Source organism: Leucoraja erinacea, chromosome 7, assembly GCF_028641065.1.
Source record: "Leucoraja erinacea ecotype New England chromosome 7, Leri_hhj_1, whole genome shotgun sequence".
NCBI lineage: Eukaryota > Metazoa > Chordata > Chondrichthyes > Rajiformes > Rajidae > Leucoraja > Leucoraja erinaceus.
Window position 1 is genome coordinate 2190534 of NC_073383.1, and position 16984 is coordinate 2207517.

General features: G+C 44.3%; 2 protein-coding genes across 2 annotated transcripts; one reads left to right on the forward strand and one right to left on the reverse strand.

Moving 5' to 3' along the window:
• Positions 1-232: 232 nt before the first annotated feature.
• On the forward strand, positions 233-3048 carry LOC129698569 (gamma-crystallin S-1-like; the record flags this gene model as incomplete). Its single annotated transcript, XM_055637653.1, has 2 exons — positions 233-496; positions 1422-3048. Coding segments are annotated over 2 exons (540 nt in total), but the record flags the coding sequence as incomplete, so codon positions are not given.
• Positions 3049-13214: 10166 nt separating this feature from the next.
• LOC129698568 (gamma-crystallin S-1-like) lies at positions 13215-16826 on the reverse strand. Its single transcript, XM_055637652.1, has 2 exons — positions 16150-16826; positions 13215-14277 (listed from the first exon to the last, which is right to left on the reverse strand). The coding sequence occupies exons 1-2, from the start codon at positions 16246-16248 to the stop codon at positions 14002-14004; spliced, it is 375 nt and encodes a 124-aa protein (XP_055493627.1). The 5' UTR covers positions 16249-16826; the 3' UTR covers positions 13215-14001.
• Positions 16827-16984: the final 158 nt, after the last annotated feature.

The window sequence follows — 16984 nt, forward strand, 5'->3', positions numbered from 1 at the left end:
CCTGAAATGTCTGCGTGGAATATTCTAATTTTTGTTTTCAGCTGACCCAGGTGACATGCTCCTTGGAATAACAAAGGGTTTGATCGTATTGGCTGCTCAGTCAGTTATATAAATACTGGGCCATCCAGAGCAAAAGTATCTGCAGGTACTACTTATCCAGAGCAACATGGGAAAGGTAGTGTTAGTTCACAAATTTTCACATTTTGTTTGAAGTTAAGAAACAGTACATTAATTCTTTTTTTTTGCCCCACAGATCATCTTCTACGAGGACAGGAACTTCCAGGGTCGGCACTATGAGTGCAGCACCGACTGTGCCGACCTGTCCTCTTACTTCAGCCGCTGTAACTCCATCCGTGTGGACAGTGACTGGTGGGTGGCATACGAGAGACCCAACTACATGGGGTACCAGTATGTCCTGAACAGGGGGGAGTATCCTGACTACCAGCGCTGGATGGGATTCAATGACAACATCAGGTCCTGTCGCAGCTACCCACACGTGAGTAGCAATGTCATCGTCCTCAGCAAACAAAAAAGGATTCATTTCTGAGGACAATATCCCAATAGCTTGCCTTTCCCACATTTTTGTTTTTCATTTTCCATAATTAGTACTCTGAATATAAACTAACAATTAACTTGTAAACTTTAATTGTTGACCTACTGAGTAAGATTCAGAAATCTCCGTTGGCATTCGCCCATTGACGAGTTTGGAAAAGGCTGAAGAATGAGGTTCAGATTTTTAACAATTTTATCAACTTAACATCCAATCTGGCCTGTTTGTTTTATTGAGAGAGGATAGTTACTTCTTCCTAAATGAACAGTGAAGGCTTGCTACAAAAGCAAGGTAATATTGGTTAAAATATTACATCAGATCATCCAATATTTTTAATCAGTAGATAGACACAAAATGCTGGAGTAACTCAGCGGGACAGGCAGCATCTCTGGAGAGAAGGAATGGTTGACCTTTCGGGTCGAGACCCTTCTTTGGATTGATTCTTAATGTAGAGCAGGCTTGAGTTGCCAAATGGCGGACTCTTGTCATAACTCATATTCCTAAATGAGATGTTTGTATGAATATTGCACATTTTGATTGCTGTAAGTTTAAAATCCAATTAAGGAACATATGGAACACACAGTATCAATGAGAGCCAGACCAAGTAGGAGAGATTCATTCTTTGTATGGAATATGCTCATCAAAGCTGCCAACATTTTTGCAAACATTTTATGCTGCATTGTAGAGGCATAATTTATATGAGCATTCAAAAAGTGATGGACGTAATTGATATTTAATAGCGGTAGAGTCGCATCACTAACATTACTAAATTAACCCATTGGCACCGATTGCATTTACTAGTATGCGTTATCAACCAGGCCCAGCACACCTTCATCTCTGATCCTTCATGTTTTATTTACTTCTATTCCAGAACCGAGGAGGCAACTACAGGATGAAGATTTACGAGAGGCCTGAATTTGGAGGACAGATGATGGAATTCATGGACGACTGTCCCTCCGTCTACGATCGCTTCCGTAACCGTGACATTCACTCCTGCCACGTGATGGATGGTCACTGGATCTTCTATGAACAAGCCAACTACAGAGGCCGACAGTACTTCATGAGACCTGGGGAGTACAGGAAATACAATGACTGGGGCGGATACAACTCCACCATCGGGTCTTTCAGGCGCATGAGGGACTTCTAGTTCCTTTTTGCAATGTAGATTTTGTCATGATGAAATATGCATAAACATAATAAATTCTGTACTCATCTAAATTGAACCATTTTGTATTGTGTTTTGAATTGCACAACAACTATTTTATGACAATGAGTTGATAATATCTGGTGGTCTAAATTTTGAGCATGGCTTTGAATATACAAAAACACTGTAAAAACACAGTAGTAAATTCTTTCTTGACCATTCCTCAACATGGTATTTAGTGTACAGGTTTCCTCCCCTCTTTTATGAAATCTCATCCACATGCTGGCCTTTCCCTTCACCTCCCAATACCCAGTGTCACTTCAGCTTAGGTCTTCTCAATTCCCCCACCTTCTCCCAATTGTCAGAGTTCTCATCCCACCAAATACTCTCAATCCATCGTTTTTTTGGTCTGTGCCATAAATACCATTTCCAAGCCTGTGACTCCACTCTGATAGTAGTCTGAACAGCGACCTCATTGGCTTCCTATTGACTGAGGTGCACTCTAATTCATATTTCTGCTGCATGAAATCCTATTTTTGTTCTCCAGGGAATCATTGCAACTCCACCTGAGTTAACTGAGCTCTTTGGCTGCTGACGTTATCACCCCCATGCTAATCACCATTAGTTATTCAGTGGGCCTGGGTCATTCTGGCTTCTGACAACCAAGGGCCATTACAAATGGCTACACCTGTGTCCATATTCCGACCAGCTTTATCACCCCTCACCACTCCCTGCCCAGCTGGTCAATGAGCAGCATTGTCTACTCATTAAGCAGCTCCTCCATCTAACGACTCTCCTTCTTTTCAGTTGCCTTGCCCAGCCAGGCTTCCATCATCTCCAGCAACCCTAGGCTATTGACACTCTTCCCCTTCTGGTCTTTCCAGCATCCCGAATCTCAATTGCTGCACTACAAGACAGGAGAATGGGGTTAGAAGGCAGAGATAGATCAGCCATGATTGCCATAGAGGGAGTGCAGAGAAGGTTCACCAGACTGATTCCTGAGATGTCAGGACTGTCTTATGAAGAAAGACTGGATAGACTTGGTTTATACTCTCTAGAATTTAGGAGATTGAGAGGGGATCTTATAGAAACTTACAAAATTCTTAAGGGGTTGGACAGGCTAGATGCAGGAAGATTGTTCCCGATGTTGGGGAAGTCCAGCACAAGGGGTCACAGCTTAAGGATAAGGGGGAAATCCTTTAAAACCGAGATAAGGAGAACTTTTTTCAGACAGAGAGTGGTGAATCTCTGGAACTCTCTGCCACAGAAGGCAGTTGAGGCCAGTTCATTGGCTATATTTAAGAGGGAGTTAGATGTGGCCCTTGTAGCTAAGGGGATCAGAGGGTATGGAGAGAAGGCATGTACGGGATTCTGAGTTGGATGATCAGCCATGATCATATTGAATGGCGGTGCAGGCTCGAAGGGCCGAATGGCCTACTCCTGCACCTAATTTCTATGTTTCTATGTTTCTACGATTGAATGGTGGAGTAGACGATGGGCCGAATAGCCTAATTCTGCTCCTATCATTTATGACCTCATGACCTTATTAATAACTGTTCCCTCAGTCGGACAATGTGTTATTTATCTCCTCAAACTGGGCACCTTTCTATCAAGATGTCAGATGTTAAGATGCTCCTTAAAACCTATCATTTTGATCAATCTTTTGGCCATCTGCCTTAATAACTCTATATGGCTTCAAGTCAATGTTTGAAACATCTTGAAGCAATTCACTACATTAAAGGCATTTTATAAATAAAATACTATTGTTGTTTTCAAACAAAAAATGGATTGTCACGAAATATCAATCAAAGAAATTGAAAGAATGAATATTAATAAAGTACATTCCACATAACAGAAGCCTCGGTAATATTTTCACTCCCTTTGCAATATTTGGATGAAGGGATTCAAAGTAATATTAGCAAATTTGCAGATGACACAAAGCTGGGTGGCAGTGTGAACTGTGAGGAGGATGCTTTGAGAATGCAGGGTGACTTGGACAGGTTGGGGGAGTGGGCAGATACATGGCAGATGAAGTTTAATGTGGATAAATGTGAGGTTATCCACTTTGGTATAAAAAACAGGAAGGCAGATTACTATCTGAATGGCGGCAAGTTGGGAAAAGAGGAAGTACAATGGGATCTGGGGGACCTTGTTCATCAGTCTATGAAAGTAACCATGCAGGTACAGCAGGCAATGAAGAGATCCCAGGCTCCGCAGTATTCAGAGTCAGCACCGCCTCGGCTGGAAGCTCCATAGTGACAGCTGGAGTCAACGGTCTCAGCACTCCGGAGCTCATCGCACGGCGACCCAGGCAATGCATCGCCCGCTCCGCGATGGCTCCCCAGCGCTGTGCCACCGCAGAAGCCGAAGTTCTGGCCGGTCCTGGCAGGAAACGCCGCTCCAGTCCCAGCGGTAGGCCGCGAGGATGGGGCGAAGATGCAGCCCGGAGAAAAGCTGCATCTCCAACCAGGTAGGGACTGAGAAAATTAGTTTCCCGCACATTAACATTATCATACACGAGCGACAATCTTTACATTTACACCAAGCCAATTAACCTTCAAACCTGTACGTGTGGGAGGAAACCAAAGATCCTGGGGGAAACCCACGCAGGTCATGGGGAGAACATGCAAACTCCGCATGGACAAGCGCCCAGAGCAAGGATCAAACCCGTGTCTCTGGCGCTGTAAGCGCTATGGCAGCAACTCTACCGCTGCGCTACCGTGCCGCCCAATGCCCTGGATCATTATTATTATTATATTCATCAATATACTTATCATCATTAATATTATCACTGTAAGGACAGGAAAAATTGCAGCTGAGCTCCTGTGAAATGTGGAAAGCTAGCCAGGTGCACATTTAATCTGACTCTCTGGAAGTAACAAACCTATATGTCTTGCAACAAATTAGCTCAGATGAATTGGAGCTAGGAAATATAAGGAACCCAATGACAACATAAAAATTCTGAGTGAAAGCAGGGATATGTGGTCAGAAATTCATCAATCATAAAAAATGTTCCCTCAAGTTTCAAACAATGCAGACAATGGCTTAGGAAGGTTGCTGGCAGCGACATCAATGGATAATGGATGTGGTCTTCTCAAAATGTAGCTGACAAACTTTCAGCTGTGCCAGTCCACCAGTATTAATCAGTCTGAAGAAGGGTGTCGGCCCGAAACGTTGCCTATTTCCTTCACTCCATAGATGCTGCTGCACCCGCTGAGTTTCTCCAGCTTTTTTGTGTACCACCAGTATTAATAGTTGGCCAGCAATAAGCTTGGAAAAGGAGTCATAGGTCGGCTCGGTGGCACAGTGGTAGAGTTGCTGACTTACAGAGACCTGGGTTCGATTCTGACTACGGGTGCCGTCTGTACGGAGTTTATACGTTCTCCCGCGTGGGTCTTCTCCGAGATCTTCAGTTTCCTCCCACACTCCAAAGATATACAGGTTTGTAGGTTAATTGGGTTGGTAAAAGTATAAATTGTCCCTAGTGTGTGTGGGATGGTGTTAATGTGCGGGGATCGCTGGTCGGTGCGGACTCAGCGGGGACCTCTATCTCTAAACTATATACACTCTCTAAATATATGTAAATAGTCGGAGCAGCTCAGGAAATCATTCCACAGGCATACATTTAAATAAATGTTATAATATTATTTAAATAGTGCCTTAATTTAGAAAGAGTATTATTGTATCACTGGCTCTGAGATGGACTCTTATTTTAAATAATGGCTATTCTCAAGCACATAAAGATTTTTAATTTCAAGGAATGTTTCCTTATTTAATTGGAATACAAAATCCAAAAAACAAAAGACTCTTTAAATCATTATTTATCCTTCTCTTCATAAATAGAACGTGGATTATGCTGCCACGTAATCTTCCTCTCCGCAAAGAAACATTTTGTTCTGCGATATTTACATGGATTGGAACGGTTTAGAGTGATGTGGCCAAATGCAGGTAGATGGGACCAGCTTAAATTAGACATTATGTCAGCATGGGCCAGTTGGGCTGAAGGGCCTGTTTCGATGCTTTAATTCAGTTGCGTTTAGAGATAGTGCGCGGAAACAGGGCCTTTAGCCCAGCAAGACTGCGCCGACCAGCAATCCTGTACATTAACACTATCCTACACACACTCGGGACAATTTACAATTTTTATCTAAACCGATTAACCTACCAACCTGCATGTCTTTGGAGTGTGGGGAGAAACCGGATCACCTGAAATAAACCAACACGGTCTCGGGACAAAGGTACAAGCACAGTACATACAGCACCCTTGGTCAGGATCGAACCCGGGACTCTGGTGCTGTAAGGCAGTAGCTATACCACTGCTGCGCCACCGTACTGTATAATTCTGGAACTCTATGACCCAATGTCAAAAATGAATGGATCTCTTGTTATGATTCTCTCAACGCCCCCTAATACATCAAGGTAGAGGGTCCGTGGATCAGTGATTTGGTTGTGACAATCAATCCAGATTTTAGGTCCTAAATTAAGCATATATGAAACATTAATATAGTCCTGCGTTCCTTGAGGCAATATTGAAAGAATATGATTTTTTCAAATTATAAAATGGGATCTTCTATGAAAAACCCATTATCAATGAATTGCAGTAAAGAATTGGAACCTCCGGGACCAAAGTCAGCAGGTTGATGCTCTTTCAGTCAATGTAGTCTGATGATTCCGTTGCCATGTAAGCAAAACCACTGTTATGTTGTAGGGCTTAACTCATTCCATCACATGCAGAGGCTGAACACAGAGAGAGTCTTCATTGAAATTATGTACAATTGAAAATCCCTTATGGTAACTCTAATTACAGGGACATGACGCAAAATAGCTGTGAAGTTCCATTCAACAATTGATTAAAAAACTGTCCCTCGGAAAAGCTACAAGGCATTATTCACAGTGGTGGAGGCAGATATCGGGTTGATGCAGGTTCGAATGTGGGTGCTGTCTGTAGGGAGTTTGTACATTCTCCCCATGACATGCATGGGTTATCTACGAGTGTTCCTGTTTCTTCCCACATTCCAACGTCATACATGTTTGTAGGATAATTGGCTTTGGTAAAATTGTAAATTGTCCCTAGGATAGTGAGACTGTGCGGGGATCGCTAGTTAGCACGGACTCAGTCGGCCGAAGGGCCTGTTTCCGCTCTGTATCTCTAAGCTAAACTAAACTAGATATAATAGTGCCATTTAAGAGGCTTTCACATAGGGACATGGATCTGCAGGGAATGGAGGGAAATGGTTCATATGTAAGCAGATCTTGGCATCATGTTCGGCACAGGCCTTGTGCACTGAAGGGTCTGTCTTTGTGCTGTATTTTGTTCTATGTTCGAAGATAAAAACTGAAAAACAGAAATGCTGTCAAAAATACTCAGCAGGTCTGATGAAAGAAAAAGCAAAGTTAATATTTCAGGTTTGTGACAACTAGGAAAGGGCAATTAAAAAAAAAAAGGTTATTTTCAGTTGCACAAATGACAGGTGGGACGGATTGATTAAACAAAGGTAATGCAGATGATCAGATGATATCAGGACAAAGGGGTTAATAGAGCAGTGAGAGGGTGATTGAGTTTCTTTGTTATATGTTTGAAACAGTAGAGAGGAAAGCTAAGTCAATATCACCAATGGATGATTTACACCAAATATGGCCAGATATTGGAATTGGGGAATAGCCGGGATGGATGGGGAAGAGTGGGCAGGGGAGAATAAAGGTGGATACTTTGTGGATATGCGGGGGTAATTTGTAACTTTGTCAGTGTCCTTTGTGTGGTGACTATTTGCATACCTTGTGCAGGCAAGCAAAGAATTCTACTGTAACTTATCACATGTGAAAATAATATATTCATTCAATTCTATTGAGGTTGCCATGTGCGGTTCTGTATAATACCGAGGTACTTGGCATAAATCGTTGCTACCTGAAAATTCTAAAACTAATCAGTTCTTCACTTCACGTCAGGAAGCAAAACAGACAATGTCACAAATTCTCAGCAGGTCCGGCAGTACCTGCGGTAAGAGAAGAAAAGTTAATATCTCAAATTTATAAATTGATATTCAGTTTTGGGGTTTACACTGTTCTTTTTGCTACTTTTAATAAAAACTCGAACTTACATTTACGGAATGAAGCAAAGTACCCCAATAACTATCAAACAAGTGATTTGTTGGTTGGCGGCGCGACTCCAGTTGCAGTTAAGCGGCCCCTGCAAACTCTGATTTTTTGTCTAAATGTGTTGGTGTTTTTTTAATCTAGTTTTAAATGTGATGGGGGGGGGGGGGGGGGGAGGGGGAAACCATTAAAAATGAGCGTTTGACCTTGTCACTGTCGGTCTCCGTTGTGTACTAGCACCGTGGAGCCTCCAACCTTCGGGAGACTGCGGAGGAGCTGCGGAGCTGCGGACTACTCACCATCGTGGGCTGGCCGGCCTGAGCGTGGGGAGCGGTGGTGACTCGCTGCTGCGACTCGACTCCTGGGGCTCGGAGGCTACCTGTGAACTGGGACATCGGGAGCTCGCGGGTGAGAGAGACCGCTTCCCGGAGCTCCCGCAACGCGAAAAGCCCGTGTCGTATGTGGAAGACCCGGAGGTCGTACATCGCCCGGTTCGGCTTCATGGCCCATTCCAGCGCCCGCCGGGGGGACTTTGTGACATTTAGACCGGGAGCGGGCCGATCGCCCACGGATGGCCGTGGGACTTATATCATCGCCTGGGGCAGAATGGAAACAGGGAGAGATGACTTTGCCTTTAGGAAGTGAGATTGAGTGTAGGAAATTTCTTTGTTTGTATGGCTGTGGAAACAGAATTTCGTTTGAGCCTCACTGGGGCTCAAATGACAATAAAATTGTATTGTATTGTATTGTATTGTATTTTCAAATGAAATTGATCTCAGGAATGATTGGGTTAACATTTAATGAGCGTTTGATGTCACTGGGCCTGTACTAGCTGGAGTTTAGAAGGATGAGGAGGGACCTTATTGAAACTTACCTGTAAAATAGTGAAAGACCTGGAAAAAGTGTATGTGGAGAGGATGGTTCCCCTCCCTAGTGGGGAGTATAGGACCAGAGGGAATAGCCTCAGAATAAAAGGATGTTCCTTTAGGAAGGAGATGAGGAGGAATTTCTTTAGTCAGAGGGTGGTGAATCTGTGGAATTCTTTCCCACAGAAGGATGTGGAGGCCAAGTCAATGGATACTTTTAAGGCCGAGATAGATAGATTATTGATTAGTACGGGTGTCAGCAGTTATCTGGGAGAAGACAGGAGAATGGGGTTAGGAGGGAGATAGATCAGCCATGTTTGAATGGTGGAGCAGATTTGATGGGCCGAATGGCCTAATATTTCCCCTATCATTTACGACCTTAGAACATAGAACATAGAAAAGTACAACACAGGAACAGGCCCTTCGGTCCACAATGTTTGTGCTAACCATAATGCCAAGAGAAACTGATCCCATCTGCCCCGCGCATGACCCATGTACTCCTAATCCCTGCTGTAACTAAATATATGCAGGATTCCAGGATTCAGATCAATAACAAGAGAAAGAACATCTTTTGAAGAGCACATACAATTGTTTAAGCAAAATAACAAACAACACTGATAAAGTAACTGGCAGGTAGTAACAAAGCAACAAAACAAAGAAACAGGTCTGATGCCCTCTGCCTATTCCAGTCTCCTGTCTGTTCTGGCAAGGCAACGGCAGACACACCACCATCCAAGAACTTTCCCCTCTCAAGGTAAGATCCTTCCATCGCTCTCTCTCTATCTATCTCTCTCTCTCTCCCCAAAGGTAAAGTAACCTTCTGGTGAAGTAACCTAACAGCTCGGTTAAAGCACAATCTTATATACACAAAAATAAGCCTGCTTCGACCCTAATCAAAGAACAGCAGATGACTATGTTTTCAAAACTAGTTATCCTCCTTAATGATAAAAGATGTGAGTTGTTTGTGTGTATCAGGCTCCGAGGCGCCCATGGGGAACAAAATTGGACGGGTGAGGAGAGGGACGTGGGTTCGCCGGTCGGTCCAAGTGAAAGCAACGGCTGTAGGCCCACTACAACCTGGGGCTTGCCTGGAACAGGCACCGCCCTTAATACCTGGATCATGGACTGGACTTGGAAAATGGCTCCAAAACATGGCGCCTCTTGCATGCAAATTAGTAGACCATTTCTGGACAATTTGCTCTCAAAATAAATGCTAGCAGTGCATTCATCTTCCTTACTACAGATTTCACTTGCAGATTAACATTTTGGGAATCCTGCACCAGCAGTCCCAAGTCCCTTTGCACCCCGATTTTGGCATACTCTCCCCATTTAGAAAATAGCCTGCGCCATAATTCCTACTTCGAAATGCATGACCACACTTTGCTACACTATATTCCATTGGCCACTTCTCTGCCCACCCTCCCAACCTGTCCAAGCCCTTCTGCAGATTCCCTGCTTTCTCTACACTACCTGCCCCTCCACCTATCTTCCTATCATCCGCAAACTTGGCCATGAAGCCTTCAATTCCCTCATACAAATCATTGATATACAACGTGGACTAGCGGCCCCAGCACCGAGCCCTGCGGAACCCAACTGGGCAGTGGCAGCCAACTGGAAAACAAACGCCTTGATTCCCATCTTTGCGTTCTGCCATTCGGTCAACCTTCTATCCATGCTAGTATCTTCCCTCTAATATCATGTGCTCTCATCTTCTTTTGCAGCCTCACGTGCGGCACTTTATCAAAGGTCTTCTGAAAATCCAGGTAATCCACATCCACTGACTGTCCTTTGACCATCCTGCTAGTTACGTCCTCCAAGAATTGCAACAGATTCGTCAGGCAAGATCCCCCCTTTACAAAACCATGCCGACTTTGGCCTATTTTGTTATGTGCTTCTACATACTCGGAAACCTCATCCTTTAAAATAAATATAATTAAAAGTCTAAACTTGACCACTTCTTGTTTGCGCTCTATATTGATTTTAGAAAAAATGCTACCATTTACGGCTGTGATTTTTGGCCATCTTACTCAGAGTCCCCCTCCGCTCATCAGGTGCAGAGGATGTTTCCCATCGATGAAAAATAAAAGACTTATTACTGTTTAAAAAATGTTGAGATTCTCTCTCCTGTCAATCACGCCATGAAGGCCACTCCCCTTCCGGTGGGAGAATGAGGGACTATAAAATTCAGAAGTGTGGACGTGCCTCAGTCGCTCCAAGATGGGGGAGGGAGAGGCCACGAGAGAGAAGAGGGGGAGACGGGAGAGAGAAGGGGGAGACGGGAGCGTGGGGGTCATTTTTCCACACAAGCCATAGGTGACTGGGTAATCTGAACCCAAGCACCAAGTTGTAAGCGGCCGAAGGTTTGCATCTCTGGGGACAGCCCCCACTCTCCCACGGCCACCCTCCGCGGGGCTGTGGTCGGGTGGAGCGGAGGCGTGGGACAAGTTCATCCCTGCACAGTGAATTGATGGACACGGGGATCAGGACCAATCGCTGACAAGTCCCGCCCCCCCGGCAACGTCATGCCTGTTATTTGACTTTTCTGTTGAGCGACAATTGGTTCGTTGGTTTGTAGGTGATGCCGCCTTTCATGTACGTGGCATTTGGACAGAGCGGCCATTCGGTGGGTTTACTTGTAGGCGATGCAGATTTTCAGTTAGTTGGTTTTTAGGCGTCCCGCCCTTTCGGTTAGTTTACATTTAGGCGTCCCATCCTTTCGGTTAGTTGGTGTTTCATCTTCGTACTCTTTCGGTTTTTTGACGTTTCGGCCTCATTTCCATTCGGTTCTTTGGCTTCGACTTCTTTGTTTCGGCTTCTCGTCCGATGGCGCCACGTCTGCACACGCAACATGCCATTCGCTTTCTTCACTGCCTGCTGTACCTGCATGCTTACTTTCATAGACTAATGAACAAGGACCCCCAGATCCCGTTGCACTTCACCTTTTCCCAAATTGATGTAATCTGCCTTCCTGTTTTTGATGCCAAAGTGGATAACCTCACATTTATTCACATTAAACTTCATCTGCCATGCACCTGCCCACTCCGTCAACCTGTCCAAGACACCCTGCATTCTCAGAGCATCCTCCTCACAGTTCACACTGCCACCCAGCTTTGTGTCATCTGCAAATTTGCTAATTTGCTAATGTTACTTTGAATCCATCCAAATCATTGATGTATATTGTAAATATCTGCGGTCCCAGTACCGAGCCTTGCAGTACCCCACTAGTCACCGTCTGCCATTCTGAAAGGGACCCGTTAATCTCTACTCTTTGTTTCCTGTCTACCAACCACTTCTCTATCCACGTCAGCACTCTGCCCCAATAACATGTACCCTAATTTAGCCCACTAATCTCTGATGTGGGAACTTATCAAATGCTTTCTGAAAGTCCAGGTACACTACATCCACTGGCTCTCCCTTGTCCATTTTCCTAGTTACATCCTCAAAAAATTCCAGAAGATTAGTCAAGCATGATTTCCCCTTCGTTTATCCAAGATGACTCGGACCGATCCTGTACAGCTATCCAAATATTTCATCCTTTATAATTGACTCCAGCATCTTCCCCACCACCGATGTCAGGCTAACTGGTCTATAATTCCCTGTTTTCTCTCTCCTGCCTTTCTTAAAAAGTGGGATAACATTAGCTACCCTCCAATCCACAGGAACTGATCCTGAGTCTATAGAACATTGGAAAATTATCACGAATGCATCCACGATTTCTAGAGCCACTTATTTTGGTACGCTGGGATGCAGACCATCAGGCCCTGGGGATTTACCAGCCTTAAGTCCCATCAGTCTACCCAACACCATTTCCTGCCTAATGTGAATTTCCTTCAGTTTCTCCGTCACCCCAGATCCTCTGGCCACTACTATATCAGGAAGATTGTTTGTGTCCTCCTTAGTGAAGACAGATCCAAAGTACCTGTTCAACTGATCTGCCATTTCCTTGTTCCCCATAATAAATTCACCTTTTTCGGTCTTCAAGGGTCCAACTTTGGGCTTAACTAATTTTTTCCTCTTCACATACCTGAAGAAGCTTTCACTATCATCATTTATATTCTTGGCGAGTTTACCTTCGTACCTCATCTTTTCTCCCCGTATTGCCTTTTTAGTTATCTTCTGTTGCTCTTTAAACATTACCCAATCCTCTTGCTTCCTGCTCATCTTTGCTATGTTGTTCTTCTTCTCTTTTATTTTTATACTGTACCTGACTTCCCTTGTCAGCCACGATCGCTCCTTACTCCCCTTGGAATCTTTCTTCCTCTTTGAAATGAACTGATCCTGCATCTTCTGTATTATTCCTAGAAATACCTGCCATTGTTGTTCCACTGTCATCCCTGCTAGGGTATCTTTCCAGTCAACTTTGGCCAGCTCCTCCCTCATGGCTCCATAGTCCCCTTTATTCAACTGTAAAACTGACACCTCCGATCTGCCCTTCTCCCTCTCCAATTGTAGATTAAACCTGACCATATTATGGTCACTACCTCCTAATGGCTCCTTAACCTCAAGTTCCCTTATCAAATCCGGTTCATTACATTACACTAGATCCAGAATTGCCATCTCCCTGGTAGGTTCCAATACAAGCTGCTCTAAGAATCCATCACAAAGGCACTCTACAAAGTCCCTTTCTTGGAGTCCAGTACCAACCTGATTTTCCCAGTCTACCTGCATGTTGAAATCTCCCATAACAACCACAGCATTACCTTTGCTACATGCCAATTTTAACTCCTGATTCAACTTGCGCCCTGTCCAGGCTACTGTTTGGGGGCCTGTGGATAAGACCCATTAGTGTCTTTTTACCCTTTCAATTCCTTAGTTCTATCCATACTGACTCTACATCTCCTGTTTCAATGTCACCGCTTACAAGGGACTGAAATTCATTCCTCACCAACAGAGCTACCACTCTGCCCATCTGTCTGTCTTTTCTATAGGAGGTGTACCCTTGGATATTCAGTACCCAGCCCTGGCACTCTTGTAGCCATGTCTCTGTAATTCCCACAACATCATACTTGCCAATTTCTAACTGAGCCTCAAGCTCGTCCACTTTATTTCTTATACTTCGCACATTCATATACAACACTTTAACCTCCGTATTCATGTCGCCCCTTCGCATCGCTTGTAATTGGTCCTGACCTTATGCTCTTTTATCCCTTCTCGAACTTTCCTTCCCATTAACTCCCAGAAATTCTGTCATATCAACCGTTGTAAGCTGTCAAATCGCAACAATGAAAATGTGTGTATTAGAAACAATATGATTCATGAAAACTCATTGCACTAAATTGAAAGTTCAATCATTTTATTTGTGTCCATCAAGACTTACACTGGACAACATTATGTTTTACAGTGTCTCTCTAGAAGTCCCTCATGCGCCTGAAAGACCCGATGGTGGAGTTGTATCCACCCCAGTCATTGTATTTCCTGTACTCCCCGGGTCTCATGAAGTATTGTCGGCCTCTGTAGTTGGGCTGTTCATAGAAGATCCAGTGACCATCCATCACGTGGCAGGAGTGAATGTCACGGTTACGGAAACGATCGTAGACTGAGGGACAGTCGTCCATGAATTCCATCATCTGTCCTCCAAATTCAGGCCTCTCGTAAATCTTCATCCTGTAGTTGCCCCCTCGGTTCTGGAATAGAAAAATAATTATTTATGTGATGAGATCACACTCTTAGCAATAATAGAAAAACAGATCGGAAGGAATTCCGGGGGTATTGGAAAATATAGAGGGCTTTGCATCAAATAATCTATTGACTCTCAAAGCAAAGTGTGGGAAGGAACTGCAGATGCTGGTTTACACCGAAGATAGACACGAAATGCTGGAGTAACTCAGCCGGACAGACAGCACCTCTGGAGAGAAGGAAAGGGTGACGTTTCGGTCAAGACCTTTCTTCAGACCTATCTAGGTTTATAGAGTAATGGGCCAAATGCAGGCTAGACCAGAATACTGAAGAAGGTCTGAAGAAGGGTTTCGGCCCGAAACGTCGCCTATTTCCTTCGCTCCATAGATGCTGCTGCACCCGCTGAGTTTCTCCATCAATTTTGTGTACCTTCGATTTTCCAGCATCCGCAGTTCCTTCTTGAACACGTAGACCAGAATACCTACCTGGTTGGCATGGAGAAGTTGGACCAAAGCGCCTGTTTCCATGCTGTATAGCTTGCTGACTATAACTGCGTATGAAGGAACTGCAGATGCTGGTTTAAACCAAAGATAGACACAAAATGCTGGAGTAACTCAGCGGGACAGGCAGCATCTCTGGAGAGAAGGAATGGGTGACGTTCTGGGTCTTGACGAAAGAAGGCTTCAGTTTCTGAGAATTTGATCACGAGGTCTGAAGAAGGATCTCGACGTGAATTGTCACCTATTCCCTTTCTCCAGAGATGCTGTCTGACCCGCTGACTTACTCCAGCTTTTTGTGTGGCAGGCCATGGCGAGTGGAGTGCCGCAAGGCTCAGTGTTGGGGCCGCAACTGTTTACCATATATATTAATGATTTGGAAGAGGGAATTAGGAGCCACACTAGCAAGTTTGCGGATTACACAAAGCTGGGTGGCAGTGTGAACTGTGAAGAGGATGTTAGGAGGTCGCAAGGTGACCTGGAGAGGTTGAGGGAGTGGGCAGATGCGTGGCAGACGCAGTATAATATAGATAAATGTGAGGTTACCCACTTTGGTGGCAAAAACAATGGGGCAGATTATTATCTCAATGGGGTTAGGTTAGGTAAGGGGGAGGTGCAGCGAGACCTGGGTGTCCTTGTACACCAGTCACTGAAAGTTGGCGTGCAGATACAGCAGGCAGTGAAGAAAGCTAATGTAATGTTGGCCTTCATAACAAGAGGATTTCAGTATTTCAGTATAGGAGTAAAGAGGTTCTTCTGCAGTAAGACCACATCATGGAGTATTGTGAACAGTTTTGGACTCCTAATTTGAGGAAGGACATCCTTGTGATTGAGGCAGTGCAGCATAGGTTCACAAGATTGATCCCTGGGATGGCGGGACTGTTATATTAGGAAAGATTGAAAAGACTAGGCTTGAATTCACTGGAGTTTAGAAGGATGAGGGGGTATCATATATAAACATATAAAATTATAAAAGGACTGGACAAGCTAGATGCAGGAATTATATTCCCAATGTTGGGCGAGTCCAGAACCAGGGGCCACAGTCTTAGAATAAAGGGGAGGCCATTTAAGACTGAGGAGAGAAAAAACATTTTCACCCAGAGAGTTGTGAATTTGTGGAATTCCCTGCAACAGATGGCAGTGGAGGCCAAATCTCCGGATGGATTTAAGATAGAGTTAGATAGAGTTCTAGGGGCTAGTGGAGTCAAAGGGTATGGGGAGAAGGCAGGCACGGGTTATTGATTGGGGACGATCAGCCATAATCACAATGAATGGCGGTGCTGGCTCGAAGGTCTCCTTCTGCACCTATTTTCAATGTTTCTATGTTTCTAATCTCGTGAACAAAAGAATCACAATTCTTAACAATCACAAATTATCACTCACATGTGGGTAGGTGCGACAGGACCTGATGTTGTCGTTGAATCCCATCCAGCGCTGGTAGTCAGGATACTCCCCCCTGTTCAGGACATACTGGTACCCCATGTAGTTGGGTCTCTCGTATGCCACCCACCAGTCACTGTCCACACGGATGGAGTTACAGCGGCTGAAGTAAGGGGACAGGTCGGCACAGTCGGTGCTGCACTCATAGTGCCGACCCTGGAAGTTCCTGTCCTCGTAGAAAATGACCTGTGGAGAAGAGTTAGCAATTTAATGAATGATTTACCACTCTGAGGTATCTTAGTAACATATAGCAATCAAAATATGTTGCAAGAACGGAAACTGCAGGACTTACCTTTCCCATGTTGAGTTTCGTTAGGCAACCTCTGACTGATTGTGCCTCTGCTTGCTACAGCCTGGTATTTATATGCTGGACTGAATGGTCAATGTAAAGAATGGTTCATTATGCTGATGGTTCTGGACTGCAAAGCAGCAGAAAGGAGAACAAAAAGGGATATCCCATGTGTTGCAAAATTAACACCAGGGTTCCTCTTGAAAAGAACAGTCATCAAATCTTTTCAGTTAACTTTTACTTTACTTTCCATTATAATTATCCTGTTATAAAACAAACTCGAAAAGGAAGAGTTTCTTCTGAGACCTGGGGGTGTGAAAGACACTCTACATTTGCATCCGCAGTGATGAAGCTAACGTTTACATTCAGTTCATTATCTTTTCGCTTAAATATTGGGTATTCTTTAACTGAATGTTTTACAAGTTGAAAGCAGGATTGGAATCCATAGAGTGCCAGTAGAGCTAAACGCTACAGATCCACTGATGCACC

Coding starts and splice junctions, on each gene's coding strand:
- LOC129698568 (XM_055637652.1), bottom strand. CDS start 16,248: ATGGGGTACCAGTATGTCCTGAACAGGGGGGAGTATCCTGACTACCAG. Junction 14,278..16,149: donor CCTGTCGCACCTACCCACAT/GTGAGTGATAAT, acceptor TTTCTATTCCAG/AACCGAGGGGGCAACTACAG.